Source organism: Siphateles boraxobius, unplaced genomic scaffold, assembly GCF_051911475.1.
Source record: "Siphateles boraxobius isolate OS27281-9 unplaced genomic scaffold, OSU_SipBor_1 119, whole genome shotgun sequence".
NCBI classification, from domain to species: Eukaryota; Metazoa; Chordata; class Actinopteri; order Cypriniformes; family Leuciscidae; genus Siphateles; species Siphateles boraxobius.
In genome coordinates this window covers 4,521,356-4,548,865 of record NW_027508721.1, presented here as the reverse complement: position 1 = coordinate 4,548,865, position 27,510 = coordinate 4,521,356, and the positions used below count along the sequence as shown (strand labels likewise).

At 40.5% G+C, this 27,510-nt stretch overlaps 1 protein-coding gene across 2 annotated transcripts in view; it reads right to left on the bottom strand.

Moving 5' to 3' along the window:
- Positions 1 to 27,510, bottom strand: part of kitb (KIT proto-oncogene, receptor tyrosine kinase b) — a 57,381-nt gene that overhangs the window by 6,228 nt on the left and 23,643 nt on the right. The window contains exons 1-9 of one of the 2 annotated variants that reach the window (XM_077204652.1): positions 11,927 to 12,102; positions 8,829 to 9,098; positions 8,085 to 8,369; positions 5,884 to 6,023; positions 5,627 to 5,795; positions 5,172 to 5,358; positions 4,212 to 4,327; positions 3,990 to 4,104; positions 3,234 to 3,418 (exon numbers count right to left, since the gene is read on the bottom strand). In XM_077204652.1, the coding sequence (XP_077060767.1) occupies positions 3,234 to 3,418; positions 3,990 to 4,104; positions 4,212 to 4,327; positions 5,172 to 5,358; positions 5,627 to 5,795; positions 5,884 to 6,023; positions 8,085 to 8,369; positions 8,829 to 9,098; positions 11,927 to 11,981 (1,522 nt within the window). In that variant the 5' untranslated portion in view covers positions 11,982 to 12,102. Of the gene's footprint in view, positions 1 to 3,233; positions 3,419 to 3,989; positions 4,105 to 4,211; positions 4,328 to 5,171; positions 5,359 to 5,626; positions 5,796 to 5,883; positions 6,024 to 8,084; positions 8,370 to 8,828; positions 9,099 to 11,926; positions 12,103 to 27,510 lie in introns of those variants that run through there. The other variant, XM_077204663.1, reaches the window with a different exon arrangement.

The window sequence follows — 27,510 nt, the reverse complement described above, 5'->3', positions numbered from 1 at the left end:
TTGTATGCATTTTGATTCGACTGTTAATCAGTTGACCATAACAAAGCTGCTTAGGGGGTAACTGGTGTAAAACATGCCCACACATCCATGAATATACAAACACAAATATAAACACCACATCTGCATTTAAACAATAATACTTCTTAATTCACAGAACCATATTAATGAGGTGAGTGTTTTAAATCTGTTGTTCAGAGGATTTTAAGATCTTAGCATCTTTATCGAATCCTAATGTGCACATGCTGCACAATATAATAATCCCTCATATCTGTCAACAAGCTCAGTGTGTGTCTGAGAACATTCAGGGATTATCTGTTCCCCTTCATCAGCTTCACTATGACATACAATGAGCGCCTTCAATGAGAAAAGCTGTTCATTCAGCTTGTTGGTTTCGGGGTGGGCGATCCCCGAGAGTGAGTGCGCACACATAGGGTGGCCATACATCCGGATTTTGGCCGGACAGTCCGGATTTTAAACCCCGGCGCAACCTCAAGCCGGACACTCATTTGTCCTCCTTTTTGGAGTTGCGCTGAATTGTTTAAAAAAAATGTACCTATAAAAATCCCGCATATTGATAGCGGCTCTCTGATGCCCGTAAATTAGTTCCAATCTCTTGGAATCTAGAGCCGCGCATGCGAGACAGAACATGGTCTACTGTATGTGCTCTAAACCGCGTAGCGCGCGCACGGCAGAGAGGGAGAGAGCGAGAGAGCCTCCGTCTAGAGCCTGTATCTTCTCGTATACTCGCCCCCCAATGGCCAGTAGCGCGAAGGGCCCGTTCTTAGTGTCGGCTTGCAACGTCACTCCCGCCCCCATGGGCCGGATACGTGTGTCTATTTGCTCCAGTTGTGTTCCCCAGAAATGGCTAACACTGTGAGTTCCTCCGTCACCCCTGTGGCAGTCAGACGTTGCGGAGCGTCTGACGCCAGGGCTACACTTCTATGCATTGTGGAACCTGTGTTAGGCTGGGTGTCCATATGTTGCGGTCCCTGTGGCGACCCCATATGTTTATTCCTCCATGACTAGCTCCTCTGCGGACGAGCTCGTCTCTGCTGGTATTCTGCCCCCCTATAACTAGGCTGGAACCACCCACGAGACTGCCATATGTTGTACTGCTTGGCTAGTCCGTATGTGTAACCGTCACAGTGCTTCCTCCGGGGTAGGATGTGGCTTCCACAGCGTTCCCTTCCACAAGGGCACGCATTCCCAGCATTATCCAATAAGTCACACTGAGTGAGTCTTGCAGAACAGCACTGCCCAACACTGCAGGCCAGGAGAATCAAGCGGAGCGCTGGAAGGGCCAGCAGCAGTGGCGTTTTGGTAGATATCCCCATTCGTCAGCAATGACGTATGTAATAGTGAAGGGGAACGAATGACGTATGTAATAGACGAAGGGGAACGTCTCGGTTACGTATGGTAACCCTCGTTCCCTGAGGAAGGGAACAAAGACGTACGTCCCTTCGCCACAGTTGCTGAGCTTCCACTGGACGGCCGAGTCACATGTCCGGCTCCTCAGCGGAAAAACAAGGATGCGATGCAATTACCGCATGCCAATGTTCATTGGCTCGTTTAGATTTCACTCAAATTAGATAGGCTCGCAAGCGTTTCCCATTCGTCAGCAATGACGTACGTATCCGTTCCCTTCCTCAGGGAACGAGGGTTACCATACGTAACCGAGACATTAACAGTCGTGTGTGTGTGTGTGAGTGTGTGTGTGTGTGTGTGTGTGTGTGTGTGTGTGTGTGTGTGTGTGTGTGTGTGTGTGTGTGTGTGTGTGTGTGTGTGTGTGTGTGTGTGTGTGTGTGTGTATTTGGGCATTAACGGGTTTGCGTCTCTCTACTGATCTCAATAACACTATATGGCAAGAATAGCCCACCTCAACCAAAATAGAACGTTTTGGTGTGTGTGTGGGGAAATTAGCTGATAATTAGCTATAAGAGCTAAATTCAGTTAGCTTAATCTGACAAAGCCTCCATTTGATATCCTTGAAGGTAAAAAAAAATTGGTAAATAAAGTTTAATTGTATCTTAATTGTAAAGAATTGCCCACTTCAACAAAAATAGAATGTTTGTTTGTTGTGTCTGGAGAAATTAGCTAATAATTTGCAAAGGGCTAATTAACTAAATGAAGTTAGTTTAATCTGACAAAACCTCCATTTGGGGGATGTCCTTGAAGGTAAAAAAAAAGATTCATAAATTAGGTAAATAAAGTTTAATTTTAAATGTTGACAGTATAATTTAATATACATTACATACACTACCGCTTATGTTTTTGAAAGAAGTCTATTTTGCTCACCAAGCCTGCATTTATCTGACTAGAAATAAAGTAAAAAAACATTAATTTTGTAAAAATAAAAAATAAAAATATTACAGTTTGAAATATCTGATTAATTCTATATCTGGTATCTAAATATTTAATTCTATTTTAATATATTTTAAATTGAAATGTACTTTCTGTGATGGCAAAGCTGAGTTTTCAGTATCATTACTCCGGTCTTCAGTGTCACATGATCCCTCAGAAATCAATATAATTTTCTGATTTGGTGCTTAAAAAAAATCCTATTATTTTCAAGGTTCTTTGATGAATAGTGTAAAAAAAATACTTGAAATAAATTATTATTACTGTCAGTTGTGATGAATTTAATGCATCCTTGCTGAATAAAAGTATCAATATCTTTTTTATCTTTTTTTTATCTAATAAAACACTACTTTGGTTTGTTTTTTGTTTGTTTGTTTTTTTTCATGTGTGACCAAACTGCATTTCCCACCATTTTCTATGTCATAATAAAACACCAAGACAAAGCATCTATTACAGACCTAATGCGTATCCTTTGCGTTTCATTTTGTTACATTAGTGTGAAAAAAGCTTCCTGTCTTATCAGTAAGTGAAAAAAAAAGGAAAATAAATATGAAATTGCCTCCATTTTTTCCTACTAAAATCACTTGAACGCACATCACATAGTAATTATGATTTCTGAACTTGTAAACAAAAGCTGAAAGCAGCATTAGGGTTTGGGTAAATGACAGTCTGTAGAGAGCTTCTTCTCTCTGGCCTTAAGATTGAACGACTATGCCACACTGACACTGCTGTAACAACTGCATTGTATTACACAACATGTATTCTCTTTTTGGAGCCTGATAATTGGTGTTTACTGCTATATTTGTGATTAGCTTTATATAAACAATAGAAGTCTAAGGAATATCCTCATTTAGATAAACATGAATGAATCTCACCTCTGATGGAAAAGAGGGTGTAGGCATGCTCGCTCTGGGTTTTTGCTACACACTCAAGAGTGTGAAATTTTCCTTTGCTGATATTAAGTCGACTCTCCACCTCGCTTCGTCCAAACTCTGACCCTGACACTGTTACAACAGCAACTTCCTCATCGGCTTGCGTCGCATTCAACAGAAGGGAGCACCTGTCAGATAATATATAAAGAGCCAAAAGAATATGACAAACAGCTATTATATCTATATAACATTGTTTACCACAAATTATCATCTAAGAAACACTTTTCTATTCTAAATGGCTTTTTGACACTGCAATCTCAATGGTTTATTTACTACTTAGTACTTACATAACATAAGTTAGAGATGCGTGTGGTTACATTTTATTTCAATGGTCCACTTTAGACATTCTATTAACTATAAGTGACTTTGCAACTACATGTCAACTAATTCTCATTAGAGTATTAGTAGACTGTAGTAGACTGTTAGGGTTAGGTGTTAGTAGAACAAGTTAACCTGCAGTTGCAAAGTTACTTATAGTCAGTAGAATGTCTGTTGGAGGACCATCAAAATAAAGTGTTAGCAGATATTAAGCAGACAGTCTACTAATAATCTAATGAGAGCTGGTTGACATGTAGTTACTTATAGTTACCTATAGATAGTAGAATGTCTAAAATGGACCATCAACATAAAGTGTTAGCATGTGTGCTATTGCATGGTTGTTGAGTGCGAGTGGCTTATGTGTGTGTGTGTGTGTCATACCGTGTATGTGGCTGCTCGCAGTAATACCAAGATATTTTGGGGACAGGATATCCTGAAGCAACACACCGCACCTGTCCATCAACCGGCCCCTCCTGGGAAACTATCACTGGTTTACCTGAATGAGAGATTTACTGTGTTTATATAAAGACTCTATTAAAATCGAGAAATTGAGGTAATCTGGCAAATTTGATGACTAAAATCCTCTCAATCCTCTGAACTCACACATAACATGGACGACGAATGACTGATTGACAGATGCATATTTGTGATTGGCTGAGAAAGTGTAGATCCCGCCCTCTGATCCATGAATTCGAACCAGCCTCAGTTCACTGATGAACCTGCAAAATTCAGACGAACGACACTCAATGTCTGTTAAAGATTCACATATGAATGTTTGAAATTAGGTCACTAATGCTAATTGTAAAATTAATGGACACACGTAGTTAACCAATGGACAGGAACTTTTTTAAATTGTGGTTAAAAAGTTGTATTTAATAGTTTATACAAATAACACAAATTTTATTAATATTTGGAGGTACAATTCTCCTAACTTACAAGCGTAAAAATGTATTTACTTTTTGTTGGAACATTTTCAAATATTTCCAAGAGTTTGGTCAATTAGATATTAATTTATTGAGTCACTTCACAAGTTGTTTTAAAAAATAAAAATGGGGGTAATATGTATATTTGTATGGCCAGTCATATTTGAAAGTAGGCCCCAATTAAATAATGCCAATAATATTTAAAAATATATATAATAATAATTATAATAATATAATAAATATAATCATAATATTTGAAATAATAATAATTTCAGTGATACATTTTTTTGTATCTATTCCACAGTTCGTGATGAGGTAGGACAATTTTGATAAAAATAGTAATAATAATAATATAATACCACAATATAATTGTAATAGATAATTTTATGTTTATTGACGAAATCTGTTATTTGCCGCCTATCCGAATTATTAAAATTTAAGATAAAATTATTGGTGTTTTCTGTGAGGAAAAATAAAAATAAATGTCTTGTCAAGTGCTCATATAATGGTTTTGGCTTTTAATATAGTAGCTTTAAATAACCAGTAGCAATAAGATAGGATCAAAGTTTTGTGTATAAAAACACTGGTGGAGTTACCACAGAATTGTACTGTGTGTGTGTATATGTGCAGGTATGTGTACCTGTACTGTTGGTTGTGTAGTGTAATGACGTGCTCGGATGTGTTTTTGAGCTGTTGGTTGTTATACGACCAGTATATTTCAGAGGGTTTGGGGTATGAAGTCATCTCCACGCTGAGGGTCAGACTCTCTCCCTCTCGCACCTCCACCACACTGTCCTCTCCCTCTGTAAGGTTAATGAAACCACGCTCTGCCACAAATACACACATAAACAGATGATCCGTTGTTTAGCCAGGGTCGTGTCTTTTGCTGAAAAGGCCAAGATTTAAAGATGCTGGGTCAAAATAAAACCCATGCATCTATCAACTTAAAGGCGAGACTTCTATATCAACATTGAAAAATCGTCGTATTGAGTGTTACAATTTAGCCCTTTCGTGTTACTACAAGTCTTGCCCTTTTTGCTCTCTGGGTAAAGTCAATATTATTTAGAAGATACAGCTTAATGTCACATTTCTTACCGTAAACCTCCAAATTGACAGTTGCCATGGAGACACCCTTCTCATTCTTCGCATTACATTGATAGACTCCTGAGTCATTCATCTTCACAGAATTGAACTTCAGTGTTGCTGAGCGCAGATATCCTCGAGAACCAGGCTGGACGTTAGAGTTAGTTTTTTCCTTTGCGGTCTAAATCATTATTGACAACATTATACCAGGTTAAGTACTGTGCTTACAGTAAGCAATCTAAGATATGCAACAGGTGTGTGGATCTAACCGATTCCGAAGGGATACTCCAGTTCAGGTGGAAATCATGGTTGATGTTGATGCTGCTACAGGTGAGCTCAAACTTCTGATCCTGGATCAGAATCACATTTTCCATTCTGGATAGGCTGATCACTGGCACTGTCTCCGGGACTGTATCACAAAAACAATAAATATGCAATAAAGCATAGACATATTGAGATATATGTAATTATATAATATGACAATGATACACTACTGTCAGAAGTTTTATGTTTTTGAAAGACATCTTTTATGTTCACCAAGGCTTGCATGTACAGTATTTGATCAAAAATACAGTAAAACAGTAATACTGTGAAATATTATTACAATTTACAACATTTAATTATACTTTTTTTTTTTTATAATTTTCTATACTTTGAAGAATAGAAAGTACAATGAACAGCATTTCTTTGAATATAAATCCTTTGTAACATTATAAATGTCTTTACTGTCACTTTTGATCAATTGTATGTGTTCTTGCTGAATTATTTTATTTATTTCTTATTCAAAAATCTTGAAAAATGATTGATGAAAATAAGAAATCTTTCTTGAACACCAAATCAGCATATTAGAATGATATCTGGTTTTCATAAAATTCAGCTTTACATCACAGTAAAAATTACATTTTGATTTTTTTTTAAATATTACTGTTTTACTGTATTTTAGATTAAACAAATGTAGACTTGGTGAGCATTTAAGACTTTTTTCAAAAACATTTCAAAAATCTTAATAATTCCAAACTTTCACATTCATGTGTGTCCACTGCTGAAAGTTAATCATTCTCTTTATCAACTCTCTCAAACTCTTTCCATCTAACAAAGTGGTTCTCACATATCGAATTGCAAAGGGGAAAAGGCACATAATCATATAATCACGTCTAATTAGATAAGCATAATATAGAAGAGAGAAAACATTTCCCATATTTCCCACATTTTCGTTTACTTTTGTACAATAAACAATTTTAGAACTTTAATTGGTCGCTTTTTAATGTCCAATGTAAAATCAACAAGCAAAACTAGTTATAGGGATAGTTCACCCAAAAATAAAAATCCTATCATCGTTTGCTTACACTCACATCATTTCAAACATATATAACTTTCCTCACAAAGAACACAAAAGAAGATATTTTAATAAATACACCAAGCCGACATTAAAGATGTGGAACCGAAACCGAAACTAGGACTGCAGATATACAATTACAAACCGTAAAGAAAGCAGTGCTTGCTTACCATTGTGAATATCAATCACGCTGATCTCATGTTATTATGAAAATATGCGTGCATCTGAATGATCAGGTAAGATTACGTAAAATTATAACAGCCTTCTGTCTGTACCATCTTGACTTCTTTGCTCGCTTTCATCACTTTGCGTTGTTATTCTTGTGCACTGATTGGTTGCTGAGCTGAACAGCCAATCAGAGTTCTCTCTCTCACTGACGCCCAATCAACATGCTGAATCGGCCGAAAAAAACCCAAACGGCGTCCGACTAGAGCCAACGGTGTGCAGTGTTGGGGAAAGTTACTTTTAAAAGTAATGCATTACAATATTGAGTTACTCCCTAAAAAAGTAACTACTTGCGTTACCTAACTTTTTATGGAAAGTAATGCGTTACATTACTTTTCCTTTACTTTTTTCTAACATGGGCTGGGCTTATTTGTTTGTTTTTTAATAACAATAAAAAGCTCTATTTTTGGCATATGTAATGGCCCTTTTACACTAAAAGTGAACTGAATAAGCTTCAGGCTGAAAGACATACAAATTCACGCCTGTACAGTAGAGGATGCAGTTCAAAAGCACTTTTCAGCTGTTCAACAGTTCAACACGCTTACTTCAGCAATAAAATGCTTGTTATTTGAAAAAAGTAATCTGATTAAGTAACTCAAGCTACTTGCAATGAGTTACCCCAAACACTGACGATGCAGAACACACCAAAAAAAACTAAGCCGACGGATGCTCAAAAATGGCCCGACATTGCCCGGCTGCCAATTGGCTTGGCGTGTCCCGGCCTTATAATAACATTGGGCTCCATTCACTTTCATTTTATAGACAAAAAAAGATAGACTTTTTCAGAATATATTCTACCTGTTCCACAGGGAAAAAATACATGCATACAGATTTAGAATGATTTGGGTGATTAAATGAAAGCTACCCCTTTAAGAACCACTGCTCTAACACAGACATACACACACACACCTAGCCGCACATCCAAGTTATAATGGCTTGATTTCACAGGTTTTTCATCCATCTCCCCTGCACAGATGTAGCAGCCATCAAAGGCTTTGGAGACGTTTCTTATGGTGATCCCTCTCTGAGGGTGTGTGATGTAGGTGAGACCAGCTGGTAAGGCTGTGCCAGCACAGGTCAACAGGGACAGGTGATTGACAGCTGGATCGGTTACTAAACAAGGAATAGTGCAATCCCCTCCTTCCCTCACCAGAAGCCCAGTCACCATGGATTGCACAAAAGCGTTCCTCAAATCTGCCAAAAAAGTGAGACATTTTAGATAGAAAACAGAGAGTGATGAGAAAGGGCACAAAAGATATGAAAAAAACAAAAGTAAACATAAGGAAGAAAAGTGAAGAAAAAAAGTGAATGCAAAACAAGGGGCGTTACATTAAACACTGGAAGGACTTGTCTATGAGGAAATAGTAAAAAAAAAAAAATGAGTGTGTGCAAGAGGATTATCACACAATTCGGCTTTTGAAATACCTACATCCTTCAATAGCAGTTAACAATAATACAATTAAAAGAAATTAAACCACATCCACACTAAGGTGGGGTTTGAGTACACAGCTTAAGGACATGCATTTGTGCTTTTACAAAAGACCTATTCAAGTTTTAATACTCCTTCAACAGCGAAGTGTGGGAATTGAGGCCAAAAGAACAAATAAACCCCCTAGGAATCAAAAAGAACTGAGTAAACATGCATATTCAGACCTTTCACGTAGACATAGATAGAGCTGTTCTCTCCGGTTTGTGTGTTCTCACAGGTGTAACGGCCCATATGCTGTATCTGTGTGGAGGTGAGAAGGATGACACTGTATCCGTCTTCCTTTAGCTCTCCATCGATTTTCCGACCTTTTTCCCGCAGCCATTGCACCATGCCCATGCTTGCCTCTGCATCGTCATGACAACGGAGTTCCAGTTGTCCACCTTTAAGTATCACCAGATGAGGGGCATCGGGAGTGATAACAGGTTTAAACCATCCTGGAATACAAACACACATCATTATGTTCACTGTGCATACCAAGTCAGGTCTAATCAACAGCAGCATCCTGCAATCAGTTAATACATCACTTTGTTGGCAGTCAACAAACCTTAGGAAGGTGAGAAGGTCTCTATGGTAGACATGGTGCACTGTGATAATTCTTTAAAAGCTTAAACCCACAGCTGATTTATCTGCTCTGAACATTTTCATTATGACAAACAGAATAAAAAAAAACTCCTGGATCTGTGCCATGAAAAAACAAACTAAGAGAGAAGAAATTATATTTAGCATTAAGTAAATGTTTAGATTATTAACATTTAAAAATATATATTTTAATACATGTTTTTTTATGTCAATTATGTACACATTCCTCTGTGCAATAACTTCATTATCTAAAAAAAATATTACCAATGATTATTTCTAATTTAGCCTACACTATGGTTCAAAAGTTTATTTATTAATTTTTTTAATGAAAGAAGCCTCATGCTCACCAAGGCTGTATCTATTTGATCAAAATATAGTAAAAACAGTAATATTGTGAAATTTGTTTAGAATTTAAAATGACCGTTTTCTATTTAAATATATAGGCTATTCTAAATAGGCCTATATTTTTAATTTATTCCTTAATTTCAAATGTAAGTTTGTGCAAAGTACCCCAAAAAAGTGCAAAGTGTAAAGTTTTAAAGAAACAGTATTTATTTGAAATAAAAATCTTATGTAATATTACAAATGTCTTTGCTAGCACTTTTGAACAATTTATTGTGTGCTTGCTGAATAAAAGTATTAATTTCTTTAAAAACAAAATCTCACTGAAAAATCTAACCCCAAACTTTAAATGGTAATTTATGTCAACAAAGAATTTGATCTTTAAATACTTAGACCTACATTGTAAATAATATTTTGAATTTCAGTGAGAATGATTTTTGCTAATAAAAATAGGCGTTTTCTTCATGCAAGCATACAATTTTAATTTAATATATTTAATTAATTGACATTTTTTTTTTTACATTTTTGAGATATAGGCTATCCAAACATTCTTATTTTTGATGCCCTCACATTAAACATTTAAGCGCTGCCTTCTCCCCATTATCCGCAACACGATGACTAATCTGTTACTTCATCATGATGATCAATCTGTTACTTCACCATGTAGGCTACTGTCCAGATGAATCAAACGTTATACGAAACAAGTACGGGTGCATTAGTGACTAAGGTATGCAATTTTCTCAGGATAGCCGAAGATACAGTAGCCTACAAAGCTTTCCCGCTAGATTAGAACATTAATCACCACGCGGGACACAGGCACACGCGCGCACGCGCGCGCGCACATACACACACACACAGAAGTGCGACTATGACAACAAACCAGAAGACAAGGCTAACAGAATTTATCAAAGCAACATTAACATGCACGGCAACGGCATTCTGAAGATTCTTAAATGGTCTGGGCATGTTTTCTGAGTAATAGGCCTATAGCCTAATACTTTAAATTACATTGACCATGTGTTTACAAAGTGTCCTAATGACAATGAATGTTATTTTTTACTGGTGTTCGAGGGTTGGCAGCCTGAGAAAATTAGGCTATTACTGAAATAGGGGATTGAGTTAAAAGTAGCCTAATATAAAAAAATATGCAATAGAAATATGCACACATATACAGACAATAACAGTAGGCCTACGTCTTTGTGTACAAATAAAGAACTGTAACTAAACACTGGAACAGTTTTTAAAATTATTGCCATGTTTACTATTTTCAATTAAAATGAAAAATAGGCTCACCTATAGGCTCCTATATAAAAACACTAGACACCTGTACGTGAACCTTCTTCTCATATTGTTGCTTGCAGCTATAATCTATCCGATTATCTCGACCAGGAAAGAGCAAACCGACCGTTAGTTGAGAACAGTTTGTGACTAGGCCTGTAACTTAATAACTCAGTTTTGGTCATTACGTTGACAGTAGCTAGTTTTATTAGTAACCGATTGCTTTTGCGCTACTTTATTTAAAGTAGCTACGCGACTCTAATTACACGCTAATTAATTATTGACACTATTATTGATACTATTTACAACACTTGAGGATTCGCCCTTTGTGCGAGTTAACTTGACATAACTTAAAGGACAAGTTCGATATTTTACACTTAAAGCCCTGTTTTAAGATCGTTGATGAAATAGAATGGTTAAGATTGAAATTTGGACAAATGCTGCTGTCCCGAGTTTCTTTATTAGCACAAAGTAATTTGTAAACAAAACACGTCTTTGTAAACTGAACTTTAATGCGTTTATGAATGATTGCTCCAGTGCCCCCTATGAAACCATTTTGTAGGTGTGGGGGGGGGGGGCATGCTAACACAGAAACTGAAAATTCTCGGGACATCAGCATTTGTCCAAATTTCAATCGTAACCATTCTATTTCACCAGAAACGATCTTAAAACAGGGCTTTAAGTGTAAAATACCGAACTTGTCCTTTAATGTCTTAATAAATTAATAATTGACTAATTAAATGAATCAATAGCTATCTAGACAGCCTAAATAAATCAATAATTCAATTGATAGCGCGTAACTGTAAGTATCGACAGTAGCTAGCCTACATTAACAGATGGACAAAAACATAACTCTTAACGGTCATCGTCTGTTGTCAAAACAATTGGATAATTCCCTGTTATCAGCCTAATAATCTACTCATAATTAACTCATAGCCTACAAATAGGAATTGCGGAGCCAACATTTTTTTTGGGGGGAATGCAACATATTTTGAAAAGTAAAAAAATCGGTTATTAAAACGCCATTTTATAGCCTATCTTAACTGAAAATGTAAGTTCTTACCTCCAGGTAAGGCGAATAAAAGCAGGACTGTATATAGAAACCAAGCGTGATCCATTCTGTCTGAGAGTGTGCGTGTGTCCGTACATTAATATGACTGATCCACAACTGACAGTGCGTCTTCAAGTGTCTCTCTCTTTCTCTCTCTATCTCTACCCCCAGCCCCCACTCTGTATGGCAAGCCATTTTAACATTTAATCCTTTAAATAGATCTATTTGTGTTACTAGAAGCTATATTTTTAATTGATGAATCCAATAGGCATTAGTATTACACCGTGTCCTAACTACACGAGACACGGAGACGCGAAGCCACGACGCGTGATAAAAGGTAGGCTATCTTTTCCATGTTAATCAGAGTTTTTGTCCTTTTAGAAATGGTTTCAATTTTTCTGAGACATGGTGGCTGGAACAACAAACACAAGCTGTATGTAGCTACACCGCCGCCGACTAGAGCGGCAAAGAAGCTCTGGCCGCCCTGTCAAGGACGCTTGTCAAAAAGTAGGCCTACAGGGAAGCTTGTTGACGCTTTGGCCGCCCTGACATAGCAGCATTCTATGTTCCAGAGACGAGAAGTGTCACAACATGAAATGTTAACAGAAAAAACAAGCAATACATTGAAACTAGAAACCTTTTATAATGATAGCATTTTTATAACCGTTTTGGTCACATTTGGAAAAAAAAATGTAACGAGCGTTCGTAAATATTTCCAATAAAACTTGTGCTCATCCTCAAATGTGTATCACTGGATCATTATGGGTCATTGCGAAGTTGTTGTGTTTGGTGCTGCTGTATTGTATTTGCGGAGAAGACGTCGGACTCTGAGATTTTGGGTTCATGACACCCTCCAGGACCGTTATCTATATGCAAACAACGTCATATCATAAATGATAGGAAACCCAGCAACGGTGATGATTAGCTTCTCCTCCATTTTCTCGGAACTAATGTTTTGGTAGGAACGAAAGTTTATATCGTATGTTTCTCCAGAATCAGCCTGCGCGAAGTACGTCTATATTCCGATTGGTTGCTGCCGTTGCCACTGCTTGCCGCTGAACTGCGTCATAGCTTATTACCATAAAGTTGAGCTCCTTTCAACTTACTGATTGACACTCAAAACGCCCAAAATGTGACGCCGATGGATTTGACGCTCCTTGCAGCTGAGAGAAGCCAGCTTCCATTGAAAATGAAAGACTTCCGGCAGCTTTCCCAGCAAACACAGAACGTTCCCCTAACGTTCCCGAATGGTCCCATGAGGTTATTTTTTTGGGAACCAAACAAGAACGTTATAGGAACGTTCCATGTAGGTTATTTTTAGGTTCCATTTTTATAACGTAAGGAAAACGTTCCGGGAACGTTCCCCTAACGTTAAGGGAAAGTTCTAGGAACGTTCTGGGAACCAAAAACTAACGTTCCCAGAACGTTCCCAGAACCTAAATTTGTTTGCTGGGTTGGAAGTTCAAGTCTGCGGCGGTGTGAATGTACAGAAAGTGTGGCAATGATAATCAGTTAGCTACTGTTTATGTGCTATATTTTTAATGTTAAAAGCCAGTAATGTGACCTTAAATATAATTTAAAGTATCAATAAAATATCATTAAAATATCATTGATTATGTAGCCTATCATTACTTGCGGGTGCGGTCAAGATGACTCTCTGGTGCTGTGCACTTGCCGCGAGAGCCCGCCAACACGCTGTTCCGATTGGCTGTGGGTTTTGAGTGATTTTGACGCATCTGGCAGTTGCGTCGCGTCTAGTGTGGTGGACAGAATTGTCTTATCGCATCGAGTCTGGTTAGGACAAGGTGTTATTTAGTTTCACTATTAACTGTTCACTGCTGTCAAGGGGGATAATCAGGAATGCTCCAACTTCACTTAGGCCACGTAGCCTACACACTGTTAAATTTCAGGAGTGACAACCTCATTTAAATACAGGAGTGAATCCCCTAAATTATTGTTCTGTGTGTATGGGACTCACTCCCGAAATTGCATGATTGACAGCATGGTAAGCATTGCAAAGTTCTGGCGTCTCACGTGTTTGGTATCCGCTATTTTTGAGTATATTACAGCGACCAAAATAATCATTATGTTCTGCAATTTTAACTAAACCCCTTTACTGCTGAGAAAATCATCGGTACACCCCTGCCCACTCTACAAGAACTGTACTCATCCAGAGTGAGTAAAAGGGCTGGCAAAATCACTCTGGACCCCTCATTTGTTGGACCGCACACATACAGAAGAAAGACACATTTCCGATGCACGTTTAAATACGTCATTAACAACTTTGTTTAGTTCACTTCCATGTAGCCTACACTGTGTAGAGGTATTGTAAATGCGGTTGCCACTACCTGCATTTTTCGGGAGTTAATTTGGTTGTAGAATGCGGCTTTCACTAGCGGCACGCTCACGCTGTTGTTGTTTCGTTTAAACATTACGGACCATGGCAAGCAGACTTTGGGACAAAGGGAGAAATAAAACGAGGATAAATATCGCCGTGGCGTTTTCGAGATGCCGAGAGCTCAACGTCCACGACTAACTTTACAGAGACGCCACTCCTGCATGTACTTTATCAGACAGGTGAGCAAATGTACATAAAACAAATCAATGTTATTTAGCTCAGGGCTGTCACGATGTTAGATTTTTCACACCACGGTTATTGTGGCCAAAATAATTCACGATATCGATATATCGCGATATCTATGGAATCTATAGGAGGGGGGGTGGGGGGGGGGTTAGTAGTTATCAGTCAAATTAATTTTTACTTTGTTTATATAGTTTTTCTTTTTTACCCAGCAAACATAAGGGTACAAACAAAAAAATCAAGTGCAAATACAAAAATAAGATGTAAAGTTACATCTTCATCAGAGTCCTAGGGACTCCCAAGGACTCTGATGAAGATGTAACTTTACATCGAAACGTTAGTCACTGGTTTGTACCTCAACTAAATGGATTACTAAGAAGATTTATGTGTTGCACCGGCGATTTTCCTTTTCTGCCTTGTCTTGTCCTGCCCTGGTTGCACCGGATTGTTTGGGAATCACAGTAGCGCAGCAAGCCTTCCTTCTCATTTTGAAACAAAAATAAGATGGTTCTTAATAATCACCATTTATTAAATGTATGAACACAGAAACCCATTGTTAACAGGTTAATGTCACGTTTCCCATTCCATGACTAATAAAATAATCGCAATGTATTCTCTGTAAAAATGCGTAATCCGCAGGGTGATGGACACGGAGACGGGTAAAAAGGTTGGTGGCTACACATTCTGCAGCGCCGTGTCGCGTGTAGGACAACTCGAGGTATCGCACACCGGACGCGCACTTTCTCGGTTTATGGCCAGCAGTATTATTATGTTTAAGGAGATTATGAAATTAAGATAATGTCTGTAGGCCTACTATGTTATGATTGTACAATTAAATACAATACAGTAGTTGCTGAGTATGTGAGCTGAACACTTTACCTCAGAGCATCCATTAACTGAATGAACCGAGAATATCACCTGAAAATCCGATAACATCAGCAATTTTCATTCAAGCAGCTGATTTCTGTAAATTAATGTAAAACTAAATGTACATTGCAGCACAGGGTGAAGTCATTTACGATGATTTGCGACAAATATAATGTAAATTTAATAAAAAACTATGTAAATGGCGCTCTGTGTCAAGGCAGGATTTTGAACAAGAGCCGTTGCTGGGTGCCGCGGACAGACGCCGAATGGCACAACCGGTGTGAAAAAGAGAAAATGATTAGAAAATGTCTACTTTTTTCAGGTGTAGACAGAGAGTTTCACTCTCTCGCTCAGACGACGTTCTCCTCAGAGTAGCTGCGCGGCCCGGGCTGCGTCTTCTTTAATTGGTGTCAGCAGGTGCAATACAGCTGAGACATCAACCAGGTACTCGAGCTGGAGTATTTACGTGTCATGTTCTCATAACAGTCCTATTCATTTTAAACATCGTGGTTATCGCCAATACCAGTATATCGCCACACTCTAAATTTAAACGATGTCGATATTTCATGCTTTGAATATCACGATTATCGTCAACACCGGTATATTGCGACACCCCTAAGCTCAACATGATGAAATGTTAGAATTTGATCCGTATGTTATTGTAATGTTGATCTAGCTTACTGTCTCATACTGTCTCTAGTCTCATACAGACAACAAACTACTGTAACACATAGAATAACATTATAACTTTCAACTCACTCAAGTGTTTAGTATGATAGTGTAACGTAAGACTAAGTGAAACAGCGTTGCGTTACCTCACAAGTTTAATTTGTCAAATAAACTGACCTGTGTGAGTAGTAATTCAGCACTTGCGGGTAAGTTAGTTCGGTAGAATGAAATGTCCTTATTCCCTTATATCTGCGGGACTTGCGTTTGGTGCTGATATCTGTCTCTCATTAGCAATTGCGCCCTGCTTCATACCACAGTCATGTTAAAAAACATGATTCCAGGCTCATTTACTGCATCATAAATCTACGCCTTTGTTATTGTAAGAGGTTAGCGACCCCTTGAGGTGAAAAAAATTCAGTTTGTAGCTTTAATAATACTTAATGAATACTTAGTAAACCTGAATAGGTGCCAGTAACAGTTGTAATACATACTTTTCAGAAGTGAATAAGTGATATCTGATCTACAGAAATCATAGAAGTCAGTGGCAAAAAAAATGTGATAATGTTAAAATGGCTTGCCATACTCTCTCTCTCTCTCTGACTATGTTTCCCAGCTGCCAATATGAAGGTTGTTTTGACCAAAGGTTTTTGGTATACCGGTGCTCGACATCACCCAGTCCAGCTGACGTGTGCTTACAGGAAATCCAAACAGATTTTGAATTAGAACTGCCCTTGTTAAGAGGACAAATTGCAATTTTCATTATCTTAAGTGGAGGAATTTGGACGGTGTCACGTCTCTTGCTGCAGTTCAGCAGCTCAGTCATCTCTGTGTTGCCAGAGACCACTGACATGAATTTAAAACTTATTGCTCTGCCTGCCCTCTCATGCACATGTTAATCGATAGAGTTTAAAATGTTGCAGCTCTTCAATGATGACGTGCTGTCTGCTGCATCAGAAATCTTAACAGGACAGGAGTGCGCATGCGCATGTGTGAAACAGACACACGCATACTCTGTTTCCGATATTGTTTTTCTTCTAACATAATTATGGCAACCTGGTGGATATGTTGGCTTTTCAAACTTTCAAGTACTTTTGCTTTCTCATTTTATAGTGAGAAACTTCCATACGACACCTGTAGGCTGATGCTTGTTATGCAGTGGGCATGTATGTTGTGTGAGTGTAGCTACTTTGTGTTTGATCAATTATTCATGAATCAAAGCAGGTTTTTGATACCGATAGGTCCTTACTCATCATCTGCAGGCTGTTTGTGAGAGAGAGAGAGATGCTGACTCACTGGTATTTCTTTTCAGAAGTGACTCATTCCTTCTTTTATTATGGACATATGATCACGTTGCCATTTTAAACAGAAACAGTGTCCTTTTATATTCTGTTTGTTTTCCCAATATATAGATAGATAGATAGATAGATAGATAGATAGATAGATAGATAGATAGATAGATAGATAGATAGATAGATAGATAGATAGATAGATAGATAGATAGATAGATAGACTAGTTTTAAGCTCAAATGCTTTACTGCACCATTCTAGAATAAGATTTATCAGTATTAAAAAGGCCTTTCAGAACAACGCAGACTGAAATCGAGAGTAGTCTAATGGACTAAGATGCCAACCTAATGAAGTTTGTCCACTGGATTTTTGCTGACCGTACAGAGAACCTCATCTACTCAACCAAGTGACCATTAGGGTCTTCAATCCATAATAGTATGATTGGTGTGTGGTAGGGTGGGTTTTGTGGTGCTTTTTAAGTGTTGCTGTATGTCTACACATTGAGAGTACTTTGCTTTTGTGGACCATTTTAACTTTGTCCTTTTTAATATTGTATAAGTGCATACCCTAAACTGACTTGAGCCTGACAAAAAGGAATAGGTCAGTCCATATACCCATATGGATATAAACCCATATATGACTATTTTGTGTATGAAAGTTGAACTATAAGCAAATAAGGAAATGATAAAAAATGATTTTTTTGTTGTTGCTGTTATCTGTTCTACTGGAATTTTTTTTTTGGGGTTTTTTTTTGTCCACAGAGTGCAGTGGATTTGTTTGTTTGTTTTTTTGTCCACAGAGTGCAGTGGATTTGTTTTGTTTTGTCGACAGAGTGCGGTGGATTTGTTTTGTTTGTCCACGGAGTGCAGTGGATTTTTTTTGTCCACAGAGTGCGGTGGATTTGTTTTGTTTTGTCCACAGAGTGCGGTGGATTTGTTTTGTTTTGTCCACAGAGTGTAGTGGATTTGTTTTCTTTTGTCCACAGAGTGCAGTGGATTTGTTTTGTTCACAGAGTGCGGTGGATTTGTTTTGTTTTGTCCACAGAGTGCGGTGGATTTGTTTTGTTTTGTCCACAGAGTGTATTGGATTTGTTTTGTTTTGTCCAATGAGTGCAGTGGATTTGTTTTGTCCACAGAGTGCGGTGGATTTGTTTTGTTTTGTCCACAGAGTGCGTTGGATTTGTTTTGTCCACAGAGTGTAGTGGATTTGTTTTGTTTTGTTTTGTCCACAGAGTGCAGTAGATTTGTTTTGCTTTGTCCATAGTGAACTTTGGATTTGTTTTGTTTTACTGGACTTTTTGTTTTTGTTCTGTTTTGTTCCCTGAGTAAAGTGATTCTTTTGGTTTTGTTTTGTCCACAGAGTGCAGTGGATTTGTTTGGTTTGTTTTGTCTACAGAGTGCAGTAGATGTGTTTTGTTTTGTCCACAGAGAACAGTGGATTTCTTTTGTTTTGTTCTACTGGATTTTTTTGTTCCGTTTTGTTCACTGTGTAAAGTGATTATTTTTGTTTTGTTTTGTCCACAGAGTGCAGTGGATTTGTTTGGTTTTGTCCAGAGAGTGCAGTAAATTTGTTTGTTTTTTTCCACAGAGTGCAGTCGATTTGTTTGGTTTTGTCCACAGAGTGCAGTCGATTTGTTTGGTTTTTATTTTGTCCACAGAGTGCAGTCAATTTGTTTTGTTCTACTGGATTTTTTTGTTTTTGTTCTGTTTTCTTCACAGAGTAAAGTGACTGTTTTGGTTTTGTTGTGTCCACAGAGTGCAGTGGATTTGTTTTGTTTTGTTTAGCTTTGTCCAGAGAATGCAGTGGATTTGTTTGATTTTGTTTTGTCCACAGAGTGCAGTAGATTTGTTTTGTTATGTCCACAGAGATTTGTTTTGTTTTGTTCGACTGGATTTTTTGTTTTCGTTCTGTTCACTGAGTAAAGTGATTCTTTTGGGGGTTTTTTTGTTTTGTTTTGTTTTGTTTTGTTTTGTCAAGTCAAGTCAAGTCAAGTCAAGTCATCTCTATTTATATAGCGCTTTTTACAATACAGATTGTTTCAAAGCAGCTTTACAGCGATAACAGGAAAATAATATTGTAATAATATTGTTAAATATAAAATGAAATGTCCCCAACAAAGCAAGCCGAGGGCCAATGGCGAAAAAGGTGAAGAAAGGTGAAAAAGGCGACAGTGGCAAGGAACCAAAACTCCATCTGGTGACAGAATGGAGAAAAAAGTGTGCAGTGGATTTGTTTGGTTTTGTTCACAGAGTGCAGTGGACTTGTTTGGTTTTCTTTTGTCCAAAGAGTTCAGTGGATTTGTTTGAGTTAGTTTTGTTTTGTTTTGTTTTTCCTATAGAGTGTAGTGGATTTGTTTTAATCCATGTATCATTCGTTCAGTCGTTTTTTGATTTAATATTTAAAGTAGAAACATTTGAAAACAGTTCCTTTTTGAAAACAAGAATTCAGCTTTTTCGTTCTGAGGTAGAAAAATTAATAGACAGCTTGAATATTCGATTCCTACACGTGCCCACACATCTTTTGTTTTTCAATGAAATGCCCATTTCCACTGATGTGTCAGCCGAAGATCAAACTGTGTCATCATCAGTTCTTCCTCAGCTCCGCACAGCAGAATAAGAGTCCTCCGCTGCTGCAGCTGATGTGCGGATTCATATCTCGTTCATTGCAACTACATTTCATCTTTTTCTTATCAAATAACCAGAATAACGAATGGCTTGACACAACCCGTACCGGGGAAGAGCCTGGACGGGGCTTGCTTCTGTGTAGACCAGCAGTTCTCAAGTGCCAGGGGGTCCTTGAATTGCTATTTTCCTATATTTTCCGGACTGTAAAGTCACGTTTTTTATCATAAACCACGCTGCAAATTATTCCTAAGTAACTTAGACCTGTATAATGCATTTTACATTTTACAAATAATCTAAATGTTGACTTTCAAAAGTATGTGCGCCAAGAAGCTATTCGCTGTATTTTGGTTCATTTTCGATGTTCGCCAGAAAGATGTTTAAGGAGACAGAGACGCGCTAAAGCAGCGCATTATGTTGTTCGGTTTTTGGCAGTGAAAAGATGCCGTCCACGTCCCCGTCCCCGTGAGCTCCTCATGCACCTCCGGGAAGAAGGGCACTGGTGTGAGTTGCTGAGAACCAGCGCGTGCCACCCCGAGATACCAATCATCCAGACCGATCCTGTTGGCGGCCCGGGAAAGCATGATTTTTGTTGTTGTTGGAGTGCAATGAAGGACCTGCACGAGGGTGGTCATGATCCACAAGTTCTGCAGGAACTACGTGCTGCGACAGACCTCGCGCTTCATTACCGGGAGGTAATGAAGGTTACCTCCCGGTCAGTGGGTTGTGCGATGTCCACACTAGTGGTCCAGGAACCCCATCTCTGGCTGTGTCTGGCTGACATGCGGGAGAACGACAAGCTCCGGTTCCTCAACTATCCCATGTCCCAGACCGGCATCTTCGGTGACGCTGTCGAGAACTTCACCCAGCAGTTCTCGGCTTTACAGAAGCAGACTGAGGCCATCAGACACATCCTGCCGTGGCGGCCAGCTGCTGCCTCCACCCCACCGCCTGCAGCTCCTCAGTCTGCTCGTCGCCGGGGGCGTCCTACTGCGTCTGCCCCTGGTCCCGCGCCGCAGCAGCAGCCTCCATCTACACGACGTTGTGGAGCCAGTCACAGGCAGGCCAACCCGCCTGTCCAGGCCCCCGCCAAGAAGGGCGGCAAAGCGAGAAGCAAGCGGCCCTAGGATGGGTGACCCAGAGATGGAAGGGACTGCTCTCCAGGAGACGATGACTGCATCGCTCCCTCCACCGGAAGAGGGCCTGGTGGAAAATCTTGCTTCTTTATATTTGTTTTACGCCGCTGGCCTCAAAACCAGCGGTACCCAAATTATCAATAAAAGAGCAGTTTCTTCAACTCTGGGTCCAAAAAGGGACTGGAGATTCAGTGGGGGAAGAGAATCCTCTCCACTCTCATCCGCCTCTTCTATCACCAGTAGAAGAACGCCACCGAGCCGCCTCCTGCACCACCTGCCCTGTGGAATCAGGTAAGTGTTGCACAGCACACTCAGACACCGCTACGGGCCGCCTCCCAGAGAGAGCCTCCCGAGCCGTGTCCCTGTGGTCCACCTCGCTGCCCCACTACGGGTACGCCTACGGTCCCTTTGGTCCCGCTTGTACGGCCTCTGAGAACCTGGTTAGCGCTCCCCAGTACGTCTCGCTGGCTCATTCAGACCATCAGGCTCGGCTATGCGATTCAGTTCGCCTGGTGTCCCCCCAAGTTTTGGGCCATCCACTCCACTACAATGAGAGCAGCCGATGCCCATGACTTGCGTGCGGAGATCACAGTCCTACTGGCCAAGGATGCGATGGAGCCGGTCCCTCCAGCCAATATGAGGTCAGGGCACTACAGTCCCTACTTCATTGTACCCAAGAAAGGTGGTGGGTTACAACCGATCTTGGACCTGCGAGTTTTGAATCGGAGCCTCCACAAGCAACTGTTCAAAATGCTCACGCAGAGACACATTTTCGAATGCATCCGTCCGCAAGATTGGTTTGCAGCGATCGACCTGAAGTACGTGTACTTTCATGTCTCGATTCTTGCTCGACACAGGCCGTTTCTGCACTTTGCGTTTGAGGGTCGAGCATATCAGTTCAAAGTCCTACCCTTCGGGCTGTCCCTGTCCCCTCATTGCTGCACGAAAGTCACGGAGGGGGACCTTGTTCCCATGAGAGTACAGGGCGTTCGCATCCTCAACTATCTCGACGACTGGGTCATACTTGCACACTCTCGAGATCAGCTATGCGAACACAGGGACCTTGTGCTCAGGCACCTCAGCCAGTTGGGTCTTCAGGTCAACTGGGAAAAGAGTAAACTCTCCCCTGTGCAAAGAATCTCTTTTCTCGGTATGGAGTTGGATTCGGTCGCACAGACAGCGCGCCTCACAGAGCAGCGCGCTCAGTCGATGCTGAACTGCTTGAACACGTTCAAAGGCAGGACGGCGGTACCACTGAAATTCTTATAGAGGCTCCTGGGGCATATGGCAACAGCAGCAGTGGTAACCCCGCTCGGCCTGCTTCATATGAGACCGCTTCAGCACTGACTTCACGGCTGAGTCCCGAGATGGGCGTGGCATCACCGCACTCCCCGGGTGGCAATCACACCGGCGTGCCGCCAGACCTTCAGCCCGTGGTCAGATCCCTCGTTCTTGCGGGCTGGAGTCCCCTTGGAACAGGTATCCAGGCATACTGTGGTATTCACAGATGCCTCTGCCACCGGCTGGGGTGCTATGTACAATGCGCATGCAGTGTCAGGGGTGTGGACGGACCCCCAACTGCATTGGCACATCAATTGCCTCGAGTTGCTAGCAGTACATCTCGCTCTGAGCCACTTGAAAAGGCCCCACAGGGCAGGGACATGCTGGTCTGTACGGACAACACTGCGACAGTTGTGTACATCAACCGACAAGGTGGTCTAAGCTTCCGCCGTATGTCGCAACTCGCCCGTCATCACCTCCTCTGGAGTCAGAAACATCTGAGGTCGCTTTGACCCATGTATGTCCCCTGCGTCCTCAACCGTGTGGCCGACGAGCTATCACGAGCTGTGCTTCCAGGAGAATGGTGACTCCACTCCCAGGCGGTTCATTTGATCTGGAGAGAGTTCAGGGAAGCTCAGGTAGACCTGTTTGCCTCCTCAGAGACCTCCCACTGCCAGCTGTTTTACTCCTTGAGAGAGGGAACACTCGGCACGGACGCACTGGCATACAGCTGGCCCTGGGGCCTCCACAAATATGCATTTCCCCCAGTGAGCCTAATTGTGCAGACACTGTGAAAAGTCAGGGAGGACGAGGAGCAGGTCGTTCTGGTGGTTCCCTATTGGGCCACCCAGACTTGGTTCCCAGAACTTATGCTCCTTGTGACAATCCCTCCCTGGTCCATTCCTCTGAGGAAGGATCTTCTTAATCAGAGACGGGGCACCCTATGGCACCCACGTCCAGACCTCTGGAAACTCCATGTCTGGTCCCTGGACGGGACGTGGAGGTTCTAGGTGCCTTACCCCCAAAGGTACTTAACACCATCACTTCAGCATGGGCGCCGTCCACGAGACGTGTATACGCCCTGAAGTGGAACCTGTTCGTCGAATGGTGTTCTTCTCGCTGAGAAGACCCCCGAAGATGTTCGATAGGGTCTGTGCTTTCCTTCTTGCAGCAAGGGTTGGAGCGTAGGCTTACCCCCTGCACCCTCAAAGTACATGCTGCAGCTCTTTCAGTATATCATGACCACATAGATGGCAAAATAGTTGGAAAGTACGACCTGGTTGTCAGGTTTCTTAGGGAGGCGAGACGATTAAATCCAACCCGACCCCCCTCCATACCCTCTTGGGACCTTTCCCTGGTCCTTGGAGCACTACAGGATGCTCCCTTTGAGCCTTTGCAATCAGTAGACTTAAAGCTTTGTTCCATGAAGATTTTGCTACTGGTTGCACTGGCCTCTGTCAAGAGGGTAGGGGACCTGCAGGCATATTCGGTCGACGAATCGTGCCTAGAGTTCGGGCCGGGAGACAACCATGTAGTTCTAAGACCCCGGCCTGGCTATGTGCCCAAGGTTCCTACCACTCCCTTCAGGGACCAGGTAGTGAACCTGCAAGCGCTGCCCTTGGAGGAGGCAGACCCAGCCCTGACTTTGCTCTGTCCCGTTCGCGCTCTGCGTTTGTACATGGACAGATCTCAAAGTCTGTCAGGAAGTCAGGACCTCAGACCAGCTCTTTGTCTGTTACGGAGGCCAGCAGAAGGGAAAGGCTGTCTACAAGCAGAGGATGGCCCACTGGATAGTGGATGCCATCACCTTGGCTTACCAAGCACAAGGCGTGCCCTGCCCGCTCAGGTTGCATGCACACTCCACGAGAGGCGTTGCATCTTCCTGGGCGCTGGCACGTGGCTCCTCGCTAACAGATATTTGTAGAGCTGCGGGCTGGGCGACACCTAACACGTTCGCTAGATATTATAGCCTACGTGTAGAGCCGGTCTCCTCCTGTGTTCTCACCCTAAACGGGTAGAAGCACCGAGAGGTCCAGCTCTGTCGGCTCGCTTCACCCTACTGTGCACCCTTATTGCTCCAGAGTAAAAACCTGTTGAGTCCTCCAAAACCCCTCAAACCCCATGGCGGAACGTCCGGCACCAGGCCCTTATCCACTGAATTCTTGAGAACCGGATTAGGGCTGGGTTCCATATGTTTGACCCTACAGGAATCCCATATGTGTATATTTTTCCATGGCTGCTCCTATTGGAAGCCTGTGTCTTTCCCTTGGGCTAAGTCACCCATTATTTCATATGTAGTACAACCTTCGGGCTAGTCCCTATGTATTTTCCACATAATTCCTTAAAGAAGTGGCTTCCGCAGCGTTCTCCTTCCTAAACAGAAAGGGCACTCTTTCCCAGTGTTATCCAATATCATACTGTATGGGTTATCATGGAACAACAGGTACACCCTGTGTAAGCCTCCTCCTATCGTCCTTCTAGGCAAGAAAGTGTAGAGGCTTGCACGGGGCGCTGGATGGGGTGCAGCAGCTGTGGCGCTTTGGTAGGGATTCCTATTGGTCAGTCATGACGTACGTCAAAGTGACTGACCAATAGGGAACGTCTCGGTTACATATAGTAACCCTCGTTCCCTGAGGGACGGAACGGAGACGTGGGTCCCGTCGCCACATCTGCTCCCACCCGCCGGGGCGGCCGGCTTATCAGATTTGGCTCCTCAGCAAAAAACTGAAGTGCAATCGCAGCAGCTGCTCGTTATATACCTGCGCTGCGAGGCCGCACAGCTGATGCAATTGATTGCACGCCAATGTGTATTGGCTTGTTTAGTTTCACTTGAAGTAGATTGGCCTCTCTAGCGAGATTCCTATCGGTCAGTCATGACCTACGTCTCCGTTCCCTCCCTCAGGAAACAAGGGTTACCATATGTAACCGAGACATTTTCTTTATTTTTCAATGGGATTACATTTTGTAGTCATTTTGAATGTACACAAATGAAAATATACATTTTACTGTTACAAATGACAGATTATTAAACGACAGAGTATTAAGTTATTTCCCCAGCTGAGGAACAAATCCAAGTGATGGCGCCGGCTCTGTCCACAGAGTGCAGTGGATTTGTTTGTTTGTTTTTTGTCCACAGAGTGCAGTGGTTTTGTTTTGTCCACTGAGTGATGTGGATTTGTTTGTTTTGTTTTGTTTTGTCCACAGAGTGCAGTGGATTTGTTTTGTCCACAGAGTGCAGTGGATTTGTTTACTATTGGTTTTTCCACATAGTGCAGTTGATTTGTTTGGGTTTTATTTTGTCCAGAGAGTGCAGTGGATTTGTTTTGTTCTACTGGATTTTTTTATTTTTGTTCTGTTTTGTTCACAGAGTAAAGTGAATATTTTGGTTTTGTTGTGTCCACAGAGTGCAGTGGATTTGTTATGTTTTGTTCAGCTTTGTACACAAAGTGCAAGAAGATTTGTTTTGTTTTTTGTCCACAGAGTGCAGTGGATTTCTTTGGTTTTCTTTTGTTTTGTCCACAGAGTACAGTTTTTTTTTTTTTTGGCCACATAGAGTACAGCAGAGCAAACCACTACACTGTAAGTTACAAAATATACTGTCAACTCCGGTCCTGGAGGAACACTGTCATTAAAATTTGACTAATGGTGCTAAATTCTCCAGGACAGTGGCTCTCCAGGACAGGAGTTGCCCCTCCCTGATCTGTTCACAGATTCATGGCATCTCTTCCAAAACACCATGTTCACAATCTGTTAATCAGTTGAACATCTTAATGTCTTATGATGCATAAAATCTCATGGTATCTTTAAGAGGGCAATTTCATGCTGTAGTCAGACATGACAGGAAATGCAATTTTAACTGAGAATTCTAATGCGGACAGCAACAGAGTTAATCTGAAATCTATGCAATACGTCTGACTGTTTTGCAGAAAAACAAAGAGATTAAGAAATGTTAAGATGCTAAACTGAGAGTGTAATCAAAACGATGAATCTGATTAACTGGGTTACAGAGCACTTTGAATCTCATTAAGCTTATTGGTGTTGGGAAGAAGGCAAAAATAGAATGATAAAGAAGAAAGAGGATAATGTGAAACTAAGAACTAACGAGAAAGAGTAAATTTAGTAAAACAGGAAGTAGAGAGTTAGATCTATATGAATGAAGTTAGATTGAGCAGAAAATTATAAATAAAAAATGTTTTAAAAAATGGAACATTGAGTTCCGTAATGTTCCATAAAGGTGGAACATTATATATTAAGAGCAGAAAAATATATTTTACATTAATAAAGGCACCTGTCATAACTCATGTCCAATCATAACTGCATTATAAACATTTAAAACATTCCAGAATGCATTAAGTCTGTAAGCCTGTCCAAAACCACAACAGTAGTCATTTGATATTCACAGTTCCCTCAATGAGCATCGCTGCAATTTAGCTGGTCAATATGCCTCCATTCTTCAATCAATATGACAAGACTCTTTAACCACAGGGAACATATATTGTATATGCGCCTGACACTAAAGCTAACATTTTGTTTATACAGCCAATTGTTGTTCTTCACAAGCAGTTTTCATCAATACATTTCAATATAGATTGAAGACGTTTTGAGACATGCGTCAAGAACCCTGTAACCTTTCTTTCTCTCAGCATCAGCCATATTGAATAGAAATAGTAATAACATCAGATAAAAATGTTAACATATTTAAATTTAAAAGACTGATCAACAAAATAAATCAAGCATGTTTACTCAGTTTTGTTTTGTGTTTGTTTATGGGAATATTTTTTTTATCTTTTCATTTAAAAGATAAAAATGAGGGTTGGGCAGACAAAATTGCATGAAGATTAGAAATACTAAAACCAATGATCACATAAGATTTAATAGGAAGATTGATATGCATACTAGTCACATTATACTGTGTCTTTTGCAAATTTGCAACTTTATGTCTCATATTTGAGATAACTTAATATTGCCGTGACATGAACACTGATAAGTGGAGTGATCCAGACAGTGAAACATAAACATAAATATCAACAATCTTTAAACGCCACTCGGACAGTCAAATTTGAGGACAAGAACTAATTGGTGTTTAATCAACTTTATATCATACGTGTTGTAAATATTGTGTTTTATATGATAATAATAATAATAATTTGTTAC